The sequence below is a fragment of the Erythrolamprus reginae genome, chromosome 1 (genome assembly GCF_031021105.1).
Source record: "Erythrolamprus reginae isolate rEryReg1 chromosome 1, rEryReg1.hap1, whole genome shotgun sequence".
Taxonomy (NCBI): domain Eukaryota; kingdom Metazoa; phylum Chordata; class Lepidosauria; order Squamata; family Dipsadidae; genus Erythrolamprus; species Erythrolamprus reginae.
The window spans coordinates 244,708,601-244,736,404 of record NC_091950.1 but is presented as its reverse complement, the minus strand read 5'-3'; the positions used below and the strand labels follow the sequence as shown (position 1 = coordinate 244,736,404).

The 27,804-nt window shown below is 39.5% G+C and overlaps 1 protein-coding gene across 1 annotated transcript in view; it reads right to left on the bottom strand.

The window, feature by feature from the left end:
• The window catches only part of FGF18 (fibroblast growth factor 18), a 170,303-nt gene that overhangs the window by 64,488 nt on the left and 78,011 nt on the right, over nucleotides 1-27,804 (bottom strand). Inside the window, 1 exon segment of the mRNA XM_070738303.1 lies at nucleotides 9,437-9,617. Coding sequence (XP_070594404.1) covers nucleotides 9,437-9,617 — 181 coding nt within the window.

The window sequence follows — 27,804 nt, the reverse complement described above, 5'->3', positions numbered from 1 at the left end:
GTACACCTGTCTTTGATCAGCAGAAGTGGATGGAATCGATAAAGTTTCTATCTTCTCCATACAAGTCACAAGCATAGTGGGCAATAAAAGGACAGAAAGAAACTTAGCTCCTCATCTGGGGAATATCTCATGTTTCGATGAACTCGCTAAGATAGACAGAGAGTGCCTGCCAGGCCATACCAAGCCTGTTTGTAGGCTCAGCTGCAGCAACAAAGCTGCATGGAGGACTTGGCACTTCACACCTCCCTGTTGGCTCCGTGCCACAACGTGCCTCCTGGGACTGACACATACATCCAGTTCCTCTTTCCAAAGCTGGCCTCTATAATTAGGCAATCTGAAGATCTCGTAATTCACTTTAGCGCTTTAGTCACTAAATAGTTTCAATAAAGAAATAAACAACCTCCACGTATATTCTACAAAAGCCCATGTCACACTGACCAGGGACACTTTTGGTGTGACAGATGGAGGGGGGGGCTTTCACATGTTGCATTCTTAGTGTGCACATGTAATGCCTGATACAACGAATGTAATCCAGGCAGGAGCCCAACCCATTTTTAAAGACATAGATGCATGTGACAAGCCAGCTGGCAATCTCTACCCTGTGATGTGTCTGCCTCTTTAAAAACCTATCTTGGCCTCCTCTCCTCTTGTGTGAAATGGTTCTCAGGCCGGGCCCATTTCTTAGATATGTGTCATTACATCTGGGGGGGACAAAAACATTACCATTCAACATCAATGGGCCAAAAGCCAATGTTCAAAATAGAATTCTTCTAGGAAAGTGCTCTTTTCCCTCCACCCGCCCCTTAGTTTCTTGAAAGTATCTGCAAAAAATGCAAAACAAATCAACTTAAATAAAGAATGAGCTCCTAGGAGCACAGATGTTTCAAATAAGATGATTACGGCACATTTTAAATGGTTGCTGAACCTTTCAGAACAGGATCCAAGGTGATGGTAATTGAGTCCTTCCCTCTAACCCAGAGAATCCTGGGAGGTCCCGCTCGCTGGGCTTTCTGTGGTTCAATGGAGCAGCCTGCCTTGTTCACCCCTGCTTCTAATTCCTCCTGCTGCTGCCCAGTTATTCCTTCCTGACTTCTTTGTAGCCGGTTTCAAAGAAAAATCCTGCCAAACACCCACACCACTGAAATGTGCTCAGAGAGAATGGGGTGGGGGGGGGGGTTTGAGGATTGTCACAAGGAGAACACCGGCCCAGACGGAAACTTCCCTGCTTGTCGTTGTTTCAGTTCTGAGTCCGCCCCCCCCCCCTCCGTGAAAGCACAGCTGCCACCACGAGTGGTCATTATTATGTTGAGGTCATCACTGCCTCCAGGATAACTTTATGAAAATAAAGGGTTGAGAAGATGTAGGATAGGGTAAAGAGTGTGTTGGGGCGGGGGGGGAGAAGGTATTTTAAAAGTTATTTTGTCCTACTGAGAGTCTGAAGGGAAGACTAGTACAAACAGTAATATTTGGCTTGAAAGAGAAAACTGCCATCCCTTCTGGTTGTACTAGATAAATTATAGATCAGAGTTGCAGTTCAGAGGGAGCTGTTTGGTGATCCAGAACCGTCAGGCTGCTTGCTGACAGCTAGCTCTTAGGAAGAAGTACTAATTTCTAAATTGTTTTCAATTGAACTGATGCTTGCAGAAAAGGAGGCTTTGATCTCTTTAGTATGGCCATTTCTTCTTCTTCTTCTTCTTCTTCTTCTTCTTCTTCTTCTTCTTCTTCTTCTTCTTCTTCTTCGAAACATAGAAGACTGATGGCAGAAAAAGACCTCATGGTCCATCTAGTCTGCCCTTATACTATTTCCTGTATTTTATCTTAGGATGGATCTATTTTTATCCCAGGCATGTTTAAATTCAGTTACTGTGGATTTACCAACCACGTCTGCTGGAAGTTTGTTCCAAGGATCTACTACTCTTTCAGTAAAATAATATTTTCTCATGTTGCTTTTGATCTTTCCCCCAACTAACTTCAGATTGTGTCCCCTTGTTCTTGTGTTCACTTTCCTATTAAAAACACTTCCCTCCTGAACCTTATTTAACCCTTTAACATATTTAAATGTTTTGATCATGTCCCCCCTTCTTCTTCTTCTTCTTCTTCTTCTTCTTCTTCTTCTTCTTCTTCTCCTCCTCCTCCTCCTCCTCCTCCTCCTCCTCCTGTATTCTCTGCATTGATGAGGATGTCCGTCCATCGTGTTCGAAGAGGACCTTGACTTCTAAATTGGGAGGGGTAGTGTCAAGACTTGCACATGAATTGGATTAATGTGAGGGAGAGGTGCGAATAGTTCAGCCTCACTCTCTCTTCCCAGATTCTATCTTGCTCCAATAGCAGGACAAGAGTGCATTATGCATAGAAGGAAGAACTAATCTACCATCCCTTTTATATCCCTTATTCTTTCTAAACTGGCAAACGTGGAGGACATCTTGATGGTCTTCCTTCTAGGACATGGGTTAATCTCACAAACAAACTCCATAATCAGGTTTGCTCAGTCACAGGCCTTCTGAAATGCTAAGTCTTGGTAACAATCTACAAGAACGTTCAAGAAAGAGCTCAATACTTTCTCTCCATTTTGCTTCTTGATTCAGTCCACAACTTCTCTAGGAACCTCTTTTTAATGACTATTTGAGCCTCTCATAATCATGTATGGACCAACTGATAACAGTACCATTATCTTCCTCCCCACCCCCACAAAAAACAATAGAAAGTATAATCCCTTAGACTTACTTTACACATCTAAAATAATAAAGAAAATAAATACCAACTTCCAAAACCTACCGTGAAAACACAGGCATTGCGCACTTAAATGTGGACATGACGTTACCAACTATTCACTGCAGCCCTCTGTCCTTCTACCCACGCTCCAAAATGATGCCCATCCCTGTCTTCAGGGGCTAGTCACCGGAGATACTGCTGGGTTACATGAACTAATGGACTGGCTCACTACGAGGCAACTTTATATGTCAAGAAATATTTCCATTATATAGAAGGATTTAGAAAGCTTTACCTAATCTTATTTGCATGCATGGTTGAAGAAACTTACTAGCAGAACTCTTCCTTTCTCATTGCAACCCCTACTTAAATTACTTTTTCTAACTCAGAGATTAGCCTCACAATATAAAATCACAGCATCAGCAGAATCAAGCTCCTGGGGGAGCATTAACACATGCAACACCCCACCTGCAGCTTGTCGTGATTCTATCAAACCAACCACATTCTGCTGAACATATAACTCAGCTTTTGAAATCCACTTTTGTCTCATAAACAGAGAATGGGAAGTTTCAGAAACAATTTGGTTTACAAAATAATAATAATAATACTATAGTTAGGAAGCATTAGAGGAATCTTCTCCAGGAAGATAGATAGATAGATAGATAGATAGATAGATAGATAGATAGATAGATAGATAGATAGATAGACAGACAGACAGACAGACAGACAGACAGACAGACAGACAGACAGACAGACAGACAGACAGACAGACAGACAGACAGATAGATAGATAGATAGATACATAGATAGATAGATAGATAGATAGATACATAGATAGATACATAGATACATAGATACATAGATACATAGATAGATAGATAGATAGATAGATAGATAGATAGATAGATAGATAGATAGATAGATAGATAGATAGATAGATAGATACATAGATACATAGATACATAGATACATAGATACATAGATACATAGATAGATGATAGATAGATAGATAGATAGATAGATAGATAGATAGATGATAGATAGATAGATAGATAGATAGATAGATAGATAGATACATAGATACATAGATACATAGATAGATAGATGGTAGGTAGGTAGGTAGGTAGGTAGGTAGGTAGATAGATAGATAGATAGATAGATAGATAGATAGATAGATAGATACATACATACATACATACATACATACATAGATACATAGATACATAGATAGATAGATGATAGATAGATAGATGATAGATAGATGATAGATAGATAGATAGATAGATAGATAGATAGATAGATAGATAGATAGATAGATAGATAGATAGATAGATAGACAGACAGACAAAAAGAGAGAGAGAGAAAGAGAGAGAGAGAGAGAGAGAGAGAGAGAGAGACGGACACTAGTACAAAATTTGCAGTGTTGAGGGCACACTACATTTTTCTAGAAAAAGATCACCCCATAAGAAGTTCAAAAAAGGAGCGGTTGGCATTCAAAATGATAAAAATGAAATGCTGGTCAAACAGGAACAAAAATAAATGTAGCAATGATGAGTATAAGTGTTACTTCTGAGAAAATTAGAAAACAGTCAGAAATATAAACTAACTGTTTGAGAGCAATAGCACATAAACTTATACACCACTTCATAATGCTTTACTGCCCTCTCTCTAAGGGGTTTTACAGAGTCAGCCTATGGCCCCAACAATATGGGTCCTCATTTTACCAACCTCCGAAGAACTGAAGGCTGAGTCAATCTTGAGTCAGTAGTAGGATTATTAAAAGACATTCAGAAGTTAAAACTGAATATGATGCAAGGTTATAAAAGTCAAATAAGCTTTAAATTTGACAAGCAGAAATACTGCAACCATGGCTCAGAAAGTCATAGAGGTCAATCAGCTCAATACAGGCACCTTCTGGCCCTAATGCAATTTAATACCAGTCATTTCTTCAGTGTTATTTTTAAACATTGGATTATTAATGTGTTCTAACATACATTGAGATGTACAAGTTTTGTACACATTTAGCTATCTTCAGAACACCGAGAAGGCATAAATAGTAACTATAAAGGTTATCTTTCCTCAAAAAAAGATGGGCTAGGAACTCATAGCAATTTTTTCTGTTGGGGATGACTATCCATCTATGTCCCATCCAGTTATTCCAAGAGAAGGAAGAAGGAATTCTCACTTCTGCATTGTGGCTTCTTTGACCACTAGCTGCTATTAAGCTCATCCATCTCTAATCTGGTATCTTAAATTGATCGGAGTTGATAGCTGAATTCCATTGCATCTGCCAAGTACTGTACTATAAAGAGGTGAGAAAAAATCTTGGACTAATCCCATAAGTGCTTTTTTTTTCCCCAAAAGCAACTGGACTTGGTTTTTCCTCTGAAGATGTTTCACTTCTCATCCAAGAAGCTTCTTAAGCTTCCTTTGGAAAAAAAAAAAACACTTTTGGGTTTGAAGAAGCTTCTTGGATGAAAAGCAAACCGTCTTCAAGGAAAAAACAGTCCAGTTTGCTTTTGGGCGGGGGAGGAAGCACTTTTGGGACCACCATGACCTGAATGACTGAGAATCTCCATAGATGTCTTGGAATAATGCTCAAAAAAGATGAATTAAAAATTCTGCTACCCCATGTTTCCCCGAAAATAAGACAGCGCCTTATATTAATTTTTGCTCCCAAAGATGTGCTACGTCTTATTTTCAGGGGATGTCTCTTTTTTTCCAATGAATTGTATCCTGTATCCTGCTGCAGAAAAAATGCATCCAAACACGCAGCCGCATGTTGGATGCGTGTTGGATGTGTTTCAAATCTGATTGATGCAGCGTTTTGGCATGCAATTTATGGACAGCAGTGTTATATATGTTCTGTTCAGGGATGGTGAGAAACGAAACATCTCCTACGTCTTACTTTCGGGGGATGCCTTATATTAGGCAATTCTACAAAACCTCTCCTATGTCTTACTTTCGGGGGTGACTTATTTTCGGGGAAACAGGGTATTCCCCAGCAAGATGGGGGGGGGGGCTGAGGGCTAGGAAACCATACATTCTATTCCACATAACAGCAAAAATCACCATCTAGCACCTAAGTGTTCAGTTAAGAAGCAGATGAGTTATAATATCGAAGTACTGTACAAGTACTTCATAGAAAACTGCCTTGCGCTACATTAGTAAACTGGCCCACCAGCTTCAGTATTGTTTACTGTAACTAGATATGCTGAGAGTAAACCAGAAGTCTCCTGCATGCAAAACATGAGTTACAGCTTGCATCGGATCAAACTCATTATCCCAAATTCCAAATCAGTCAATTTCACCTCTGCATCCTGTCCTATATTATGTGAATGTCACCTCTCTATAATTTATCATTTGCCCCTTGTTTTGGCTCTCAGGAAACCATTCAGATCCAGAGTTTGACTGTGCATAACACAATGCTGCCTGGCACACAGGAAACATTAACATTACCTTTCAACATAACAGGCAAGTCCCATACTTTGAAATAGAATCTCCCAGCCATGAAACACAAATAAAGCCTTTTTCTACCCCAAGCAAGACCAGCCCTGCAAATGAACTGCACACAAAGAGAGAACAAACAGTATAGAATGTCCCCTTGCTTTTGTGTGCTGAAAATCCAGTGTTTCAGCTTACATACGGCTGCCTCTCCTATCTATTCCATCAGTGTGAGATACCATGTTATGTGAATCTTTTGCCTTCCATTTCCCACCCTTTTCCTTTTTAAAAGTCAGTGTGTGCAAGAGAGTTAGTCAACCACTTCACATTGTTATAGTCAAGTGGGAAAAGCATTGTACAGAATTGCAAGATTTAAATCTAGTTGATGTATAGGCAGCTACTTTTTAAGTAACCTGTCCAGACATAATCCCCCCTCTCCATTCTCCATGATCTAAAAGCACTTCAGGAACACTCAGCATCTCACCAATATGAAATATTTGGAGAATCTTTCACATTATCAGTCTAGACATAGGCTGATTAATAACCAATTAAATGGATCCTAGTTTAAAAGCTATCTATCAAAATGATTACACCACTCACTTCAATATATTGTTGTAATGTTTTCTTTTTAGAGTTCAGAATCAAATCTACCGGAAGAATGTTCCATGTCTGACTCATGGCAAAAGTTTTTTTAATGCTTCTAAATAAACCCTAATAATTTAAGTGTAGCATAACTTTTTAAACTTTTGAAATTACTTAACTGGGTATCACTGATGAGCCAGATCAAACTCTCACAGTTCGGAGTATTTTTCTTTTCAGTGTAAAGGACCACAGTATAATAAATCATCCATTCTGTTTTATTCCTTCAGTGTACCATATTTAAAATATGTTGGTTCTGTATTTTTAAATGTGACAAATACTTATGTACAGTATGGCATGGATTTTTGAATATCAATTTTGGCCCCAGTTAAAATCAGTACCCTCTATATCAGGCCAAGTCGGTCCAAAGACGGGCTACAAGAATGGTGGAAGGTCTTAAGCATAAAACGTATCAGGAAAGACTTAATGAACTCAATCTGTATAGTCTGGAGGACAGAAGGAAAAGGGGGGACATGATCGAAACATTTAAATATATTAAAGGGTTAAATAAGGTCCAGGAGGGAAGTGTTTTTAATAGGAAAGTGAACACAAGGACAAGGGGACACAATCTGAAGTTAGTTGGGGGAAAGATCAAAAGCAACATGAGAAAATATTATTTTACTGAAAGAGTAGTAGATCATTGAAACAAACTTCCAGCAGACGTGGTAGATAAATCCACAGTAACTGAATGTAAACATGCCTGGGATAAACATTTATCCATCCTAAGATAAAATACAGAAAATAGTATAAGGGCAGACTAGATGGACCATGAGGTCTTTTTCTGCTGTCAGACTTCTATGTTTCTAAGTGAAACAGAGCTGTTTTCCTAACCATGTTTTCTATCAACCCATAAACTGAAACCAAAACAGTATGAAGACATACCCCAATTTCAGTATGAACAGAATTCAAGTAAAATATTTTAAATGTTTTACTAGGGGAAACGATGGCACAGTGGCTTAATGATGCTGAACCTGCAGGCCAGGAATGGTCTGGATTCCAGCAGTTCGAGCTCAGTTCCTTGAAATGGTATGAGCTCCTGTCACTCAATCCTGAGTTCCTGCCCATCCAATAGTTTGAAAGCATGCAATGTTGTGAATAGATATATAGATACCACATTAGTGGAGGAAAAAACCTAGCTGCATTTGCATGTGTGGAGATGGAAGGCCAAGGAGAGGGGCGGCATACAAATTTAATAAATAAATAAATGTAATAAATAAAAGCCGGCACTGGTCCTGGCCAGATGCATCATGACATGATCCGGGGCAAGGCAAGGCCAAAGGAGAAGCCCAGAAAAGGCAGCAACCCAAGCACCACTAGCACAATGGGCAAACTGGAAGTTTGTTTTTTCTGAACTTCCGGTTTGTCCATTTGGCCATTTTTTTCACCATCCCAGGCTTCAGGGAAACCTGTGTGACATGCATGGGGGGAGAGAATGAGTGTGGGCATGTGCGTTCATTCACACCCTTTTGGCACACGAACCAAAAAATCAATGACCTAGACCAGTGATGGTGAACCTATGGCACGGGTTCCACAGGGGGCATGCAGAACCATATCTGCTGGCATGCGAGCCATTGCCCTAGCTCATCTGCAATGTGCATGTGCATGCCAGCCAGCTGATTTTCAGCTTGCCTAGAGGCATTTTCAGCTTCCAGAGCGTCTCTGGGGGGGAATGGGGAAGGGCATTTTTGCCCTCCTCAGGCTCCAGAGAAGTCTCTGAAGTCTGGGGAGGGGGGAAAATGGACTTACCAGGCCCACCTATCGGGAAATAGGCTGTTTCAGGCCTCCAGGCCTCTGGGGAGGCGGGGGGCATTTTCGCCACCCCAAGGCATTGAATTATGGGTGTGGGCACTCGCGCTTGTGCACACGCGCTTTCAGCACCTGAGGGAAAAAAGGTTCGCCATCACTGACCTAGACCATTTAAGCAATGAATAAGGCAAAATCATTTTCTTTTATTTTTGTAATTTTCCTCATATTTAACAGGGTAATGGTCCTCTCCTGTTGATAAAGACCTCATACTATTTCTTGCATTTTATCTTAGGATAAACATATATCCATCCTAAGATAAAATACAAGAAATAGTATAAGGGCAGACTAGATGGACCATGAGGTCTTTTTCTGCCGTCAATCTTCTATGTTTCTATGATAATAGATCACTACATGTCCATTGTCTTGGCTTATTTTATTCAAGTTTATTTTATTCAAATTGAGCCGGGGTGGTGCAGCAGGTAGAGTGCTGTACTGCAGGCCACTGAAGCTGACTGTAGATCTGAAGGTCAGTGGTTCAAATCTCATCACCGGCTCAAGGTTGACTCAGCCTTCCATCCTTCCGAGGTGGGTAAAATGAGGACCCGGATTGTGGGGGAAATAGGCTGGCTCTGTTAAAAAGTACTATTGTTAACATGTTGTAAGCCACCCTGAGTCTAAGGAGAAGGGAGGCATAAAAATTGAATGAATGAATGAATGAATGAATGAATGAATGAATGAATGAATAAATAAATAAATAAATAAATAAATAAATAAATAAATAAATAAGTGTGACCATTCAGAGAAGTCGATGAATCTCCTCCTTTATTTAGGCACACCCAAAAATAGCAGATAGAAGTAAATTCTCTTTTTTAAAAAAAAAAAAAGTAAATTCTCTTACCATATTTGTCTCCATCTTCTCCTTTGGCACTGATTCGCCTTCCCAGCACCTGGATATGCTTCCCACTGGTCCGGCTGTAGAGCTGATAAAGCCTGAGCTGCTTCCTGCTGACATCGTCTCTTGCTCGTGTCTGATTTTCCACATGTATCCGAAAATCCACGTTTTCTTCAGCAACAAACATCTAGTTTTCAAAACGAGAAAAAAAAGAAACCATAAATGGCGATGCCGTTTTCAACGCACAGAGGCCAAGTAGCACAGTCCATCTTTTGTCTAACCCACTTTCAGAAGCTCGTAGACATTGAGACTGACGCTGTCTATTGGAATCTGCAAGTTGACATGTGAAGAGCTAACGCTGATTTGACTTGTTCTGAGAAGGACTGGCTACAACTGTGGGAATATCCTTGAGGAATAGCAGAAGGGACACTGCTGTGGCAGTGGAGAAAGCATTTTCCAAGTTCTCTAGAAAGTAAAGGTGGTAAAAAGAGGAGAAATGTGTTCAGACTTGCAATATTTTGTTGTTGTTGTTGTTGTTGTTGTTATTATTATTATTATTATTTATTAGATTTGTATGCTGCCCCTCTCCGTATAACCTTAAATAAGGGCAGTAGTAGTCATTTATTCATTCATTCATTCATTCATTCATTCATTCATTCATTCATTAGATTTGTATGCCGCTCCTCTCCGTATAACCTTAAATAAGGGCAGTAGTAGTCATTTGTTTGTTTGTTTGTTTGTTTGTTTGTTTGTTTGTTTGTTTGTTTGTTTATTTATTTATTTATTTATTTATTTATTTATTTATTAGATTTGTATGCCGCCCCTTTCTGTAGACTCGGGGCGGCTCACAACATAATAAAACAATTCATAACAAATCTAATACAGTAATTTACAATTTAAAATTTAAAGTAGTTAAGAAAACCCCATTTTTAAGCAGACATACCTACAAACATACCATACATAAATTATATAGGCCCGGGGGAGATATCTCAATTCCCCCATGCCTGACGACAAAGGTGGGTTTTGAGGATTTTACAAAAGGCAAGGAGGGTAGGGGCAGTTCTAATCTCTGAGGGGGAGCTGGTTCCAGAGAGTCGGGGCCACCACAGAGAAGGCTCTTCCCCTGGGGCCCGCCAACCGACATTGTTTAATTGACGGGACCCGGAGAAGGCCGACTCTGTGGGACCTAATCGGTCGCTGGGATTCGTGCAGCAGAAGGCGGCCTCGGAGTCATGGTTTCGGTTTCTTCCCTGGACTACCTTAAAGAGTTGGGATGCCCTTGGTCTCCAGCACACGTTCCATGGAGCTAAGAGCACACAGTTTTGAATGACAATGCCAGGAAGCTTCAGGTAGTGCAACTCAAGCCTTATGCCAGCATCCAGCAGTGCTTTCCCTTGGCCCCCAGAAAGTCTATTCCTGATCGTTTTGACATCACCATGCTTCAAACCCAAGGAAATCCAGTCCACTATATACCTACTATGTGCCCAGCAAAAACAAAACAGAGGCAACTCCATATGAAAGCAAACAGTACTGTACTATGTTTCTGGATGAGCCTAATGATTACATGGGGACATCCTCGTGGAAGCGGTGTTTCTTTCCCCATTACATGGGAACATCCTCGTGGAAGCCGATGGCGCCTGGGTGGTGAAGATGTTCTACAGTTTTCAGGACAAACGCAACCTTTACTTGATTATGGAGTTTCTTCCGGGAGGTGATATGATGACTTTGCTCATGAAGAAGGACACGCTCTCCGAGGAAGAAACATTTGGGAATTTGGGAAAGAAACACCGCTCATTTATGATGAAAGATGTGCCTGATATTGTGCAAGAGAAACAGCCTGCAAAGTCGTGAGTGCCTCTTCCCCAATTTTTAAAATCAATCAAACTTTTATTTGTATTCCACCTTTTCTTTCCAGATTCAAGAATCTTCCTCTTCCCCACAACAATTATAGGTATATCTTAGAAAGACACTGAACTCTCATATATTGGTATCATAAATATTGATAATTATATCATATATAATCATATACAGTGGTAACTCTACCTAAGAACGCCTCTACTTAAGAAATTTTCTAGATAAGAACCGGGTGTTCAAGATTTTTTTGCCTCTTCTCAAGAACCATTTTCTACTTAAGAACCTGAACCTGGAAAAATTTCCCAGGAAATTCGAGAGCTGCACGAAGGTCCGGCCAGTTTCCTGCCATTCCCCTTTAATTCCAGCCATCTCGGGCTTTTCTGGACTGCCAGAGGAGCCTTTTGGTGGTGCTTAAGGAGGCTTTGGCAGTCCAGAGCGAACAGAGCATTTTCCTTTCTCTGGGTGCTTGGAGAGGGAATAAACCATTTTGCTTTGGTGACTCCCTTGCATTGCCTCTCATACACTGGTGCGAGGCTGCCTCCCAGAGCATCTGGGCGTGGAAAGCAAGAGGGGGTACTTCACACTGGCCGGATCAACTTGGCTTCAGCCAAATCGAGGAGTCACCACAGTGAAGGAAAGGCGCTGGCTACAAAGCGAGCAAGAGGAGGGGAGCCCTTCAGCATGGGAAGGAAGAGGAATCAGGTAGCAGCAGCAGCCTCCTTTCGGTGAAAGAAGTGGGAGGTTCCCCCCTTTTGGCCACCTGGGTTTCTCTCTCTGGCGCAGTGTATGGGAGGCAGCCTTGCGCCAGGTGTATGGGAGGTGCGTGCTCCTCCTCGCCGCCTCAGAGTCCCTCTTTTTTTTTAAGCCTTAAAGTTTTGGATTTTTTTGATTCCCCTCACCTCACCTTCTTCCTTCGGCAGCGACTGTCCTTCTCTTCTTCCTCCTCCTCCTCCCACCCAAATTCTGAGCTTTTATTTCTTTCCTAATGGGTTTGCACACATTATTTGCTTTTACCTTGATTCCTATGGGAAAAATTGCTTCTACTTACAAACTTTTCTACTTAAGAACCTGGTCACAGAACGAATTAAGTTCTTAAGTAGAGGTACCACTGTTTATTGGTATTCTTGTCAAAATTACACAGAAGAAACAAATGCACATAAACATACAGGGTGCATTCCAAAAGTAATGCAATTATTTTTTAAAAGTAATTTATTGAACAGATTTGCACAAACACTTAAGATTCTTCAAAGTACTGTCCTTAAGCTTCTACACATTTTTTCCAGTGACTCTGCCATGACCGGTATGTGATCTGGAGACCTCTCGCAAGGTCTCTTCGTCATGGCTGATTGGATCTCTTCTATGCACGAAAAACGGAGCTGCCTTAATCCGAGGGAACAAAAAGAAGTCTGCTGGGGCGACATCAAGACTATAGAGGTGGTGGGGCAGCGTTGACACCTGGTGTTTGGCCAGGAACTCATGGACTCGTAACGCATTGTGGCAAGGCCGGTTTTTCATCCATAGAAGAGATCCAATCAGCTGTGCCGAAGACCTTGCGAGAGGTTCCCGAAGACGCCTTCCAGGGTGTGTACCAGTCATGGCAGAGTTGCTGGAAAAAATGTGTAGAGGCCCAAGGACAGTACTTTGAAGAATTTTAAGTGTTTGTGCAAATCTGTTCAATAAATTACTTTTTTAAAAAATCGCATTACTTTTGGAACACACCCTGTACATGACTCCTATGCAGAGCTCTATCCTCATTTGTCTCCCTTTTTTTAATGTCACATTTTCTTTTAAGAATGCATAAGTGGTTAAAATGGCCATCCTAAGTAACCTTGAATATAATGAATATTTTATTTTCATTAGCTGCAAAAGGATAGCAATGCTTTCAACAAATGAATAGGAATCTGAGTGTGGCCTTCACACAAACCATTTGGCTTGGCTTAGACTACCAAAGCATTTAATAATGCAAAGTATATAAAAAGGGTTCAGCTGTCACTGCTTTTAAAGGAGATTCATTTCTAAAAATTAAATCTTTCTCCATTTAGGCCTCTTTCTGGTTTCAAAAAGTAAACCAATGTGTCCATTTAATACTCCAAAAACACTTCTTTTAACTTCCAGACACTGCACCAGCCTAATAGCAATTATTTCCTTTATGACCTTCCAAACATATAAAATTATCTCAGCAACGTCAACATGAAATATCTAAGATGTCTCTTTCCATCGTCTGGAAAGTAGGGTAATCACTATTTTGTTTTCATGGTTTGGGCAGATTTCCACTCTGTCAATTAGAAAATTTGCAAAGCCGCTTCCTGAGTTCTTTTTTTTTCCCCAGGTGTGTCTTGAAAAATAACAGACTATTATTTGCTACCATTTTCTTTCCCAATCTTAACTGCACCAACCTTAATCAGCAAACTGCTGGGTTCAGATTGCTGATCAAATCAGAGATGGGCTATAGAGATCCTATTTAACAATGACACGTTTCTAATGAAGTTAACTACTATAGGCTCATGCATACAAATAGTAATGTGTATGTTGCTGTGTTTCTCTTGCACCTGATAGAGAGGAACGATGAATACAGGTAAATCCTCAACTTGCAACCAGAATTAGCCCAAAATTTACGTTGCTAAGTGAAATGTTTGTTAAGTGAGTTTTGCCTCCTTTTACGACTTTCCTTGTCACATTGGTTAAGTGAACCACTACAGCTGTTAGTGAGACAGTCATTAAATGAATCTGGTTTTCACCTTGACTTTGCTTGTCAGTTGGTAGCAAAGAGGATCTCATGACCCATGGGACACTGCAGCCGTCGCAAATATGAGTTAATTGAGCCAATCATCTGAATTTTGATCATGCGACCATGGGGATGGTGCAATATTTTCTAAGTGTGAAAAACGGTCAGAAGTCACTTTTTTCCAGCGACATTGTAATTCCAAGCTAAGTGAACTGTTGTTGTAAGTCAAGGACTACATATAGGTGTCACTTTTTGTCATCACAGTCTGAGAGTATTAACTCCTCAAAATGTGGAAATCAGGGTGCTATTGGAACTTCAATTCATCGTAATCTTGCCACTTTCCATTATTTTCATTGAAAACACACAGAGAACAAAGGAAACCAGCATGTTTCTCACTGGATTGAGTAACAATTTCATCTTTCCGCTTCTACCGTCCTGTTAACGTGATTCCCCACCTCCCACCCGCAGTCCATCCTTTAAGTTTCTAGACCAGCAATGGCGAAACCTTTTTTGGTTCGGGTGCCAAAAAGGTGTGGGTGTGCGATAGTGTGGGTGTGCATGCCCACACCCATAATGTAATACCCTCCCACCTGCATATGCACAATCCCCCTGCTGCCATTCCCATGCATGCACACATGCTTTACTGAAGTCTTCCAGTAGGCCCATTTGGCCATTTTTCGCCGTCCCCAAGCTTCAGGAGGTTTTCCTGAACCCTGGGGACAGTGAAAAACAGCCAAAAAGAAGCCCCAAAATCAGCTGGCCAGTGTTCACATGTGCGCTGGAGCTGACATAGGGCAACACTTCACATACCTCCAGATATGGCTCCGCATGCCACCTGTGGCACATATGCCATAAGTTCGGCATCACTGTTCTAGTCAGTTGGGAAGTTGACACAGACCATGAATACAAGTGAGTTGGCCTTCTCTGGGTCCCATTAGCTAGACCAGTGTTTCCCAACCTTGGCAACTTAAAGATATCTGAACTTCAACTCCCAGAAGTCCCCAGCCAGTATTTGCTGGCTAGGGAATTCTGGGAGTTGAATTCCAAATATCTTCAAGTTGCCAAGGTTGGGAAACACTGAGCTAGACAATGTCGTCTGACGGGGCCCAGGGGAAGAACCTTCTCTGGGGCAGCCCCGGCCCCTGGAATCAGCTCCCTCCTCGCCTTCCGCAAGAGCCTCAAAACTCATTCATGTCGCCAGACATGGGGCAATTAGACCCCTTCTTTTGTTTACAAGATGTAATGTGTGGTTGTGAATGAATTGGCTGACTGATGTTATTATACATTTTAGTAGTAATTTTTAATAAATTAGATTAATTGTTTTTGTATCCTGTGAGCCGCCTCAAGTCTTCAGAGAAGAGTGGCACACAAATCTAATAAATAAGAATAAGAATAATAATAAGAAGAATAATAATAAGAATAATAACAACAACAACAACAACAACAACAGGTTTTCTTAATCCACATGTCTTCCTAGTGCCATGGGAAATTACTCTTATGCTAGTAGTAGATCCTTGGAACAAACTTCCAGCAGACGTGGTTGATAAATCCACAGTAACTGAATTTAAACATGCCTAGGATAAACATAGATCCATCCTAAGATAAAATACAGAAAATAGTATAAGGGCAGACTAGATGGATCATGAGGTCTTTTTCTGCCATCAGTCTTCTATGTTTCTATGTTTCTAACTTTCACCTGAAAGATTGAGACAAAGCCTTCAGTAGTTATCTGTTTCTCGTTTTTAGAACACAGAAAGGAATATGGTGCAAAACAGGTACAGTTGATTTTTGCAGAAGCGAAACCGTAAGATTGAAGTGCAGAGGAGAATGCAGAGCCAGAAGCAGGAAAAAGGCCAAGCACCTGACAATGAAAGATCAGATTAGTATTGTTTTATTTAGTGTGATGGGGGGGAAAATAGCTGAAATTCTGGGAGGAGGCGGGAAGGTGTGAACTTTTTGCACAATATAGTTATGAGATCATGAAAGAGAAGGGTTTTTTTTCCCATTGTATGGTATTTTTTCCCCCAATGATCTGCAGCTTTAGCAATTTCCCACACCTCAGTTAAATCCAGATGGACGGTCTCACGAGGAAACACCTCTATGGTGTTTTTTCACACCAGGAAGCCAGGGCATCCTGGGAATCTGCAGCTTGGCAGGCAAATGAAGAAGATAAAATAGCAGTCCGCCTTCGGTAACCAACCGCAAGTTCATTCTACCCTGAGAATGAGGTAATAAAAACAGAACCTTCTTTTGCAGAGAAGGAAGATAATGGGGAATTTGAGTAGAGATTTCAGCACCATATTACTCACACAGGTATAGGGTTAGGCACAAGCCAGCAGTGGTTAAGAGTGAAGACAAGAAGCAAAAATTGGATAAAAGCAACAGAATCTAAGCAATTTGCTCAGATTGGATAAAATCTCGGGCGAGGGGGGGAGGCAGTTCTTATAATCAGATGAACACAACTTGTGAAGTTATTTGACAATACTCAGACACAGCAACCATGCATCTTAGATGGTACAGAAAACACAGAATTCAATCTGCCAGATTTCCTGGGGAAACAAAAGTTTCAGAACCCAACCAATGAAAACTTCAAATTGTGAGACACAGAGAAATGAAATAACAAGAAACAAGAAATAGGACTTTTGTGAGCATAAAACAACTTATTGGAAAATAGTAATGACACAAGGACATAATTTTTTTTGCAATACAAAAATATCACTAAATCTAAAAAAGAAACCTCTTGTTGATGTACCTCAAATCACATATATCAGCTTCTATAATTTAACTGCACATGTGACACAGACAGCCATCATACTATATGATTGGTGCAGGAAAGTCAAGCAACAGGAGAGGGGGCGTGGCCAATATCGCAGCGATACAGATATCTCCTGCGCTCTATAGGAAACCCGGAATCCCAGCTGTTTGGAGACCTGGAACCGAATTGAAACCAGGTCAGGTATGTCCCAGAGGGGTGTTGAAGAAGAGAGGCACCAGTCGGCAGTATGGGGGAGGGAGGCTTGCAAGCCCCCCAGGGAGCTGGCACCAATCTCTCTGCCAGCAGTTGTAGAAGATGACTCTATCGCCATTAGCTGGGATGGTCATGATCTGAATGATTGAAATGGAGAGATTGTGGATTGCCTGGGTGATAAAATCTAAGCATTTGTGCTGGAGAGACTTAAAGAAGTGCTGAAGCTGGGTGAGTCTTTGGCCGATTTAATGACAAAAGAAGAAATTTAAAATTCAAAAGGAGATAAAAGAGACTCTAAAATGGAGTGAGTGGCTATCTAGCAATTGGAGATATCATAGAGAACATTAAAGGAGCAAGTTTAAAAGCCCAAATTTGAGGATGTATTTATAATTGGACTTGGTGGAAGTTAAAGAGACTGAAAAAGAATAAAGAATTTGAAGAAAATATATTGTACTGTATGTGCTAAGTGGATTTAAAATACTTTGGAGACTTTTGTAAAAGAGCTGTTTTATTATATTGGGAACATAACATCATCTGCTGGTTAAAAGAAAATATTGCAATAGATTGTGGAAAGCTTGAATAAGTTGATAGCTGGAGACTGACCTTGCCCATAAGAAGATACAAATAGATGTAATTACCGTATTTTTCGCTCTATAAGACGCACCTGCTGATAAGACGCACCTAGATTTTAGAGGAGGAAAATAGAAAAAAAATATTTTGAGCCAAAAAGGGGAGAGGAAGAGAGGAAGGAGTGAAAGAAGGGAGTGAGGGAGGAAAGAAGGGAGGAAGGAAAAGGAAAGCAAGAAATGGAGGGAGGAAAGGAAGGAAGGAAAGAAAGAAAGAAAGAAAGAAAGAAAGAAAGAAAGAGGGAAGGAACAGGAACAGAGGAAGGAAGCAAGGAAACTTATGAAAGGGGAGAGTAAGAGAGGAAGGACTGAAGGGAGGGAGGGAGGGAAGAAGGTAGGAAGGAGAAAGAAAAGAAGAAATAGAGGAAGGGAAGGTAAAAGAGAGAAAGAAAAAGAGCAAGAAAGAAAGCAAAAAAGAGAGAAAGAAAATGAAAGAGAAATAAAAATAGAGAGGGGGAATGAAAGAAATGGAAGGAGGGAAGGAAGGAGAGAAAGCAAGAGAAAGAAAGAAAGCAAGAGAAAGAAAAAAGAATGAAAGAGCAAGAGAGCAAGAGAGAAAAAGAAAGAAAGAAAGACAACTTCAAAGAAAGGCTCACTGAGCATCTCTCACTCTCTCTCTTTCTATCCCTCTTTCTTTCTTTCTCTTCCTTTCTCTCTCTCCTCTTCCTTTATCTCCTCTCTCTCCCTCCCTCTCTTTCTCTCCCCCCTCTCTCCCCCTTTCCCTCTCTCTTTCTCTCTCTCCCTCTCTTGCTATCTCTCCCCCTCTCCCTCTCTCTTTCTCTCCCCCCTTTCCCTCTCTCTTTCTCTCTCTCCCTCTCTTGCTAGCTCTCCCCCCTCTCCCACTCTCTTTCTCCCTCTCCCTCTCTCTCCCCCTCTCTCTTTCTCTCTCTCCCCCCCTTTCTCTCCCTCTCTCTTTCTCACTATCTTGCTGTCTGTTGCTCTCACTCACTCTCGTTCTCCGTTCTTCTTAGCGGTGACGCGCGCACGCCCTGCCCGCCTCACCTTTGCCGAGAGCTCTCAGCAAGAGGGTTGTAGGAGAGGCGGGGCCGGCGGCAAAGGTGATATTCAATGTCGGGGGCGCACGGGCGGTTGCAGGCGCTCCCTATCTCCCTGCTAGCCCACTCGGAATATTCAAAATAAGAAAAACCTTCGCCGGCAAAGGCTTTTCTTATTTTGAATATTCCGAGTGGGCTAGCAGGGAGATAGGGAACGCGCCAACCGCCCGTGCGCCCCCGACATTGAATATCGCCTTCGCCGGCCTCCGCTGACAAAAGCCTTTGCCGGCATTTCCTCTCGGCGCAGCGGCGGGCGGAGAGAAGGAAGGGGGGGGCAGCGGCGTGCCTCCTGGGCTTGGCGGGCCGCCCGACCCTCCCCACCTCCTGCAAACGCGGCGGGCGGCGGGGGGGAGAGCGAGGAGCCGGTTCCGGCGGGCGCGGGGCTTGGCTGGCGTGGGGAGCGCCGCTGGTGGTGAGGAGGGAGACCCTCCTCCGGGAGGGAGGGGGCCAGGCAGCAGCTAGCCAGCCAGCCGGCGGGATGGCGCTTCGGAGTTCGCAGCCTCCCCCCCCACCCTGCCTGCATCTTCGCTCCATAAGACGAGGCTGATTTTTCTTCCTACTTTGGGAGGAAAAAAACTGCGTCTTATGGAGCGAAAAATACGGTAGGAGCTTGAAAGGAGTTGAAAGTAGTGTGTGTTGTGCTATTGTGTTTGATAGTTCACTGTTTGGGTGATAGAAAATAAGAGGATTTTGAACTGGATTGGACTGAAATACAAAGAGATTATATAGACTTAAGGTGCAAGTAAAAAAAATATCTATGAACGTGAATTGTGAACTTGACAAGACTCCATCCAGATGGAGTCATGTATCTATAAAGAATTGACTGAGATGTTTATGACTATGAAGACAAAAACTTACCTTTTGGAAATCAGAGATGAAAGGAAAATAGAAATGAAACTGGATTATAAGGAACACTTAGAATCAATAATGGGTGGAAAAGGAAAAAAAAGAAAATGAAAAACAAGAAGATTGCACAGATGAAAAAGGAACTGAAAATAAAAAACAGATTAATGATTTCACTGGGATTTTCAGTGATAAAAAAAAGTAAGAAGGGAGCACTGGTATTAGATGAAACAATTAAAAATTGGTGGCGGGGGTAATAGGAAGAAGAGACTAGGAGAAATTGAGAGCAGACTTACACAAATAATATACTTAAAAGGGAGAAAAGGGAAAAAAGAAGTTATTGGCATAAAAAGAAAAGAAAAAAAGAAAAGGTTAAGAGAAGGCATTGGAAGGGGAAATCCTTCAAGAAGTGGAACTTTTGCGACACCAAAAGAGAATGGATAAAAAGAAGGTCAATAGTAATTTTTTTTTTAATGTAAAATGTGCAATTGTTGATTTTGTTTTCTTGTCAAATTGAAATAACTCAGTCTCCAATTTATTAATTTTTTGATCTATACACTTCACTGTATAAGTTACCTAACATTCCCTGCAAATAATTTGATTCTCAATCAACAAGGTATCATCTGCATATAAAAATGCATTAATACTCCCAATCAATATACTTCTAACACTAGGAGCATTCCTTACACAGTTATTGATATACAACTATTTACTAAATATTCATTTTATTCTAATATATTTCTTATTTTCATCATATACCAAATTCAGCATGAACCCCTACTCCATATTTATTTAATACATTCCATAATAGAAACTTATTCACTTTCTGATATACATTCTCTTAATGATAATAAACTTCTCTTTGCCCATTCATGTTTCTCAGTAAACTGCTGTAGAGCAAAAATGTATACCTTGCTCTCAAAATATTTACTCATTGTTACATCTCATGTTTTCTGACAGATTCTGCAATGCTTTCTCGGGGATTCTTAACAAGCAAATCTCCATGTTTATGCATTCTTTCTTATTACCTTTTCCTTTTTATAAGAAAATCATAATGGAATTCTTGTAGTAATTATGCATGAACTTTATATCCATATGCACATTAAACAAACTACACAGCTGACATCACATCAATTGCACCAACTACCTTTGCGAGGTTATCGATCTTCAACATTCTCATCACACTTTTCATCATGTTTTGTCTTGGACAGTTACATTTATATTTACAATATCTAAACATAACTATAACATATGCAATATCCAAATTTTCATCAGTGCGTTCTGAAAAATTCTTCCAGTAAGCATCAATAACAGCAGTCTAATGCACATTAGATGAGGATCCAATTGATTGTAAACTTTGAGAACATTTCAAGGAGTATTGTATCTGACAACATACTAGAATAACTGGACTCCATTTTCCTGAATCAATTAGTCTTTGGCAGTAACACCATCCCCTTACCAATTGTTTGGAATTCTGATATGTAGTATCATCCTACTTGAAAACTTATCATCAGTGTTGATTGTTTCTCTTTGGAGCCAATTTGGAATCCAATTTGTGTTGCTCTGCTACATCATTGATTGGAGTGCTTTTGGGTAAGTGAAATTCAATGACGTTCCCTTGAAAAGTCTTTGTTAATGCAATCTAAGTAAAAAGCACTTAGGAGATGAAGCTGAAATTGAACAGGAAGAAGAAGCTGACTGTTGGGACAAACCTCCCTTCAGCTGCCAGAATTTAGAAATATGAGATGGGACAGAAATACAAGGGCACCTTTGGAGGATGGAAAGAACCTGCCTGAATTGGAATGACATTCAAAACAATTATTCTAAGCTTTGCTTTATTTTACCACATTTGAACTACCATATGCTGTGAATTAAACAACACCAGGAATATGCTCCATCTTGTACATTTAACTATTAATCTTTTCTACATATTAAAAGAAAAATCCTGCATTTCTGTAGAAGTCCTATCAGAATATTGATCCATGGGTTCTTTTTTCATCACTCTTTTTTTTAAACTGACTTTTTTTAAAAAAAACTTTGAGCCCATCAAATGCCTTTTACAAAGGCTCCTTCCACACATCCTCTTGATACACTCTGTAACAGAATGCTATTCAAGCCACAGCAGGATTGTGTTACTACACAAACTTTGAAACTTGATCCATCCTGGAAAGTTCAGTTAGTTGTATACAATAGGCTTAATTGTAAAGCAGCAAACAAACAGCTGTGAAAAGCTATGGAAATATGTAAAAAAAAAATACAAAAAACAAGGGCAGGTTTATGAACAAACTTCTTCTCCCATCCACCATTGTAACTATTTTTGCAGGAGAAATGCCTATTCACAAAACAATCTGTGTGATTCTTACAGTTAAAAGAACATAAGCTGTGGGAATATGGGAAGCTATCAAGAATATTAGTATTAGTATTCTTCAACTTATTTATTTATTTAATTTGACTTCTATGCCACCCAGTCCAGAAGGACTTAGGGTGGCATACGACAATATAAAATACAAAAACAATAAAAAGAAGTCAAATGTACAATCTAAAACTATAAAACACTAATTAAAACCCATAGTTAAACTATCCAGTCAGCAGGTATGCATACCATTCAAACAATTTCGCCATGATAGCTGTTAATTCATAGCCCCCAGACCTGCCACTAAAGCCAGGTCTTCGTGACCTTGCAGAAGGCCAGTAGGGTGGGAGCAGTACAGACATGGGGGGGGGGAGTGACCACAATTAATTGACCACAACTAAGCCTCAAATTTCTGTTGCAGAAAGAAATAAATCAGAAGGAATAGAGGGAATATAAAGTGTATATAGTTATAGATATAGACAATTATAGATATAGAAAAGAATAAATGTGGTAGGATAAATAAAGAGAGTATAAATGAAGAAAATTAGAGTTATTGTATATAATGAAATGTGATATTAATGGTGGAATAGACTGAAAACTGAAGAAGAAATACAGTTTAACTTACTAGAATTGATATGGAAATATAACATCAACGCAGTTTGCTGTAAAAGAAAGGGTTAGGTTTTTGGTTTTGTTCTTTTGTTTGTTTGCATGTTAAGTCTGTATAGGATGGTTTGAAGTTTGTGGCTTAATGTTTTAAATGTACTTTTTAACATTTATATTTAATAAAAACTATTTTTTAAAAAGAAATAAAACTAAACAGCCATAATAAATGGCTTTAAATAAGAGGTCAGCTACGGTTGTCCTTCCCATTTTAATGTCCTTCTCAGCCACCTATAGGTAATGAATATATTAAATAATATCTTTGTATCAAATGATTAAAATGGATTCAGTCCAGCGGTGGGTTTCTCCTGGTTTGGCCCAGTTCTGAGAACTGGTAGCACCAGCGGTGAGAGGCTCCATCCACCCGAGATGCTTCCGTGAATGCACAGAAGCATAGCACTTATGCAAACCAGTTGTAAAGGGTTTCATAACCTACTGCTTGTTAATTCCACTTACTAAACTCCTTTTCTTTCAAAACATATCATGGTTTCTCAAAAAATTGGTTATTTGCTTCTACTGTTTAGGCTGAAAAATACTTGATGTCGCTTTGTCTTCTTCTAATAACTTTACAGCATGCTTGTTTATTTGTTTATTTGTTTATCTGTTTATCTGTTTATTTGTTTAATTTCTATGCCACGCTTCTCGAGGCGAATCAGGGCGGCTTACAACATTAATATAACAATATTAATGTGATCTAATATCTTGTACCCCAAGTAAATACATACGGCTGCAATATCATAATACAGGCATGTATTGAGTTTATTTATTACATTTGAGTTTATTTATTACATTTGTACCCCACCATGATTCTATCAGAGTTGCTGTTGCAGAAGCAAAGAGGCAAATATGTATGTACGTACGTTATTTACTTACTTACTTACTTACTTACTTACTTACTTACTTACTTACTTACTTACTTACTTTATTTATTTGACTTCTATGCCACCCAATCCTGAAGGACTCAGTAGTTGGGATTCCAAAAAATAGAAATAAAGAATGGAACACAAAGCAAATATCTGCCTTTCACTTATCACAATCAATTTTACAGATAGTTGGAATATTGCTTATTTATCTTTGGATGTGTCTTCCTATTAGAAAACTGTAATACTTGAAATTTTGAGATGCTTTTTTTTTTTAATGGATTGCTATTTTGTGGCACAGTCAAAGAGGACTGGAGAGTTGGCCATACTGGCTAGTGATTCAAAAAAAGACAACTCTGGAGGATGTCAGATTAAGGTTAGGTGCTGTAATTCATGACACAGCATGGAACAGGTCAAAGGAGACATGGCAGAAACCAGTAATTCATGTCACAATGGCCAGCTGAGATTACAGTGTCAAATTGGAGAAGAAGGCCACACACTGTGGGTCACTTTCCAATATTTGCCTGGTAAAATAGAAATACTTGATTTCCCACATTTCTTGACAATACTACAGAAAAAGTCAGGACAATCACCAAAGTGCCACTGAGCCTAACACTTTATCGGTCCAACAGATTTTGTCATAGCATTCCAAGTTTAAGAAGCACTTTCCCTTTCATCAGAAGAGTGCAATCAGCTTATTTATTTGGGCATTTAATTTCCCCACGTGTCTGTGTTTGTGCGTGTGTGTGTGTGTGTGCGTGTGTGTGTGTGTGTTGACATTCAGTATGCTGTGTAATATTAGCACTAGATTCTAGAATTTTGAGATCAGAAAGAGAATAATCCCCATGGTGTTGCCAGAACTAGGAAAAGAAGTGTATGTATCTCGTGTTTGCCCATAAAAAGCAATTGGCTTTAGGAACTTTGTTTAAAAAGCAATAAGAAATTAAGCAAACATTTGCTTTGGCTAACACTAAGAACTACTGAACCAGGAGAAAAGTGCTAAAAAGCCAGAAAGTGGGATATTTTTAAAAAAACAAAAAACACCACCACATTTGTTAGTTAATGTACAGTATAATAGCAACAAAACATTTTGTTCCACTTGAATGTAAATGTAAAATTCACAGAAAAACTAAGCATTCATAATATTTGAAATAAGCACTTATCTGAGTTTTGCAGTGCAGTTTATACTCCATAGGAAACTATTTTGAGGGAGGGAGGGACACAGATGGACGGACATGCACAAATGTGTCATTTGTAAAATATTATTGGAAATTATTTCCAAAATGTATGTACAGTATTTGGAAACAACTTGTGAATGGAGAAATGAACATAAATATATGGTTTTGTGCATTTTCTTTTAAAAAGCAACGGTAGTTGAATCAAACTCATAAACATATACTGAGCCGGAGTGGCACAGCAGGTAGAGTGCTGTACTGCAGGCCACTGAAGCTGACTGTAGATCTGAAGGTCAGTGGTTCAAATCTCATCACCGGCTCAAAGTTGACTCAGCCTTCCATCTTTCCAAGGTGGGTAAAATGAGGACCTGGATTGTGGGGGCAATAGCCTAGCTGTGTTAAAAAGTGCTATTGCTAACATGTTGTAAGCTGCCCTGAGTCTAAAGAGAAGGGCGGCATAAAAATCGAATGAATGAATGAATGAATGAATGAATGAATGAATGAATGAATGAATGAATAAATAAATAAATAAATAACATACTGACTGAGACATAGTAAAACTGATAGAGAAAAACAAAATGGATAGTTTCATAGGATTTCTCTCATTTTAAGAGTTATAGCTCTCATCACACTCTATCATGGGATGGCTGGACATTTTGAACTCACAAAAACTGTGATAGATTTGCTTGAATTAAATTTAAATTTTAACCATCTACTACCTGATGGCTTTTTTTTAAAAAAAGTTAAATAACTGTAGTTTGAGGGCATTTGAGGGCATTTGTAAAGCTGAGAAGGCAGCAGGTCATATTGTTAGTGAAGATGGCAAAATGGATTGTTTTAATTAAAGAAAATAATTTATCTAGTTTTATCTCTACTTGGAAATTTTTTCAGGACCTTTGCTCAAAACTGGGGGGAAATGAAACTTTGATTTTAGATTTTGAAGATTAGAATGATTTTGTAATTAAAGAAATGGCTTGGAATACTGTGAAATGTAAAGGAAAAAGTTGATGTTGTATTATTTTTGTAATCTATGGCAGGGGTCCCCAACCCCCTGGGCCATGGACCGGCACCGGGCTGCGGCATGCCAGCAAGTGGGCCACAGAACCAAGCAAAACCCCATCCAAGGCATGCAAAACCACACCCCTCTGGTCTGCGGAAAAATCTCCCTCAGTGGAACTGGTTCCTGGTGCCCAAAATGTTGGGGGCCATATATATAGGTAGGTCTTGGCATAATCAGGCCTTTTCCCATGTAAGGTTGATGGAATCCTGGTGAAGTTTCGATGAAGACCCACTTGTCATCTTCAGACTGGTGCTTTCGACTTTGTGTTCGGGCAAACAAAGAGTGGTCTGAACTGCCGTCCCTCTATAAAAATATGGTGGGTGGGTGTGGAGTGCTGGCTCAGCTGCTGCAGGCAGGTTGGTTGGCTGTGTTGAAACATCCTGATTGGTTGGTGGGGTAACACCTTGAGTAATGTATGTATGTATGTATGTATGTATGTATGTATGTATGTATGTATAAAAGAATAAAGGGAACACTTAAACAACACAATATAACTCCAAGTAAATCAAACTTCTGTGAAATCAAACTGTCCACTTAGGAAGCAACACTGACTGACAATCATTTTCACATGCTGTTGTGCACATTCAATGAGAATATTTCAATCATTCAGATCTAGGGTGTGTTATTTGAGTGTTCCCTTTATTTTTTTTTTGAGTAGTGTGTGTGTGTGTGTGTGTGTATAGATATAGATATAGATATAGATATAGATATAGATATAGATATAGATATAGATATAGATATATACACTTACATATCAAATTCAGCAAAAACATGTGACATACATATATATTTATATACTGTATATATATACTGCTCAAAATATACAAGGAGAGCAGTAAGTCAAAGTTGCAATGCTTCAGCAGCAGCAAATTGACCTACAGCAAAAAAATAAAATAAATTGGCAACCTTCAAAAAATTCCAGATAGAAATCACGAAGGAGGATTAAATCCCCACATTATTTTCTTAAGGTCATTTCAGGATTTACAAGGTTAGTGGTGCAATTGTGCATGCATGTGTGTCTGTGTAAGACCAAATGTGTCCCAGGGAGCCCTGTGGTTTTTTTTTTTTTAACTGCAAAGAGTTAATTGTGTAACTTCACACAGTGATCGGGCAGAATGTGAATAGTCTAATGTTAGGAGCTCCAAGTTTGTTCCAAAATTCTACCTGAAATTCTCCCTAATATATAAAGTACCTATTTATTCCTGAGTTAATATTTCTCTCTCTCTCTCTCTCTCTCTCTCTCTCTCTCTCTCTCTCTCTCTCTCTCTCTCTCTCTCTCTCTCTCTCTCTCTCTCTCTCTCTTTCTCTCTCTGCATGTCTCTGCATGTCTCTTTAAAAAAAAGCAAATTGGAAAGCATGCAAGAATAAATTGGCCTGGAAAAGTGGCACTATTTATTCAGTTCTTCAGCATGCCATGAACCCCTTCTTTCAAAGAAAAGGAAATGGGATGTTCCCCCTACAGAGTCTAAAGAAGCACCGGGATGGGTTATTATTGTTGATTAATGACTCGTGCTGCTTATGTATAAAAAAGATGAACACAATGCAACAATATAAAAAATAAAGGGGCATAAAATACATGTACTGCATTATATGAAAGAAAGATAACAGCTCCATTTTTAAATAGCTGATTAAACTTTAATCAAATTAAATGATATTGTCCACACACAGGTAGAGAGTGAACACGTATCTTCAGGCCAACATTTTAAAACTGGAAAAACAATATATTTCCATTATAACAAAACAATCTATTTTGATATACTCCAAGCACACTAAACTTGTTATAAATTGATAAATTCCAAATTGTTATTGTGTAGTTCAACACCATGTTCACATCTCTAAACCACTTACTTCTATCTGCCATATCATATTTACAAATTTAAGACTATTAAATTTCTGATAATCAAAACAGGAAAACTGAAGAACATGCTCCAGTCCTATGTCAAAATCCCCTTCACTTAGAGCATAATGAGATTTGACAAAAAAACTTTTTCTGAACATCCTCTGAGGAGTCCAATAAATATTTTTTAAAGGGGAAACTTGTAGAATTTTGCATACACTAATATCGTAAGAAACATATTTAACATTCTTTAAAACCCACTTCCATTGATTTATTAACATGGGACATTCTGTTCCCAAATTCTTGCAGATTACCTATATCTGATTTATTATTCTTTAATTGTATATAAACATGA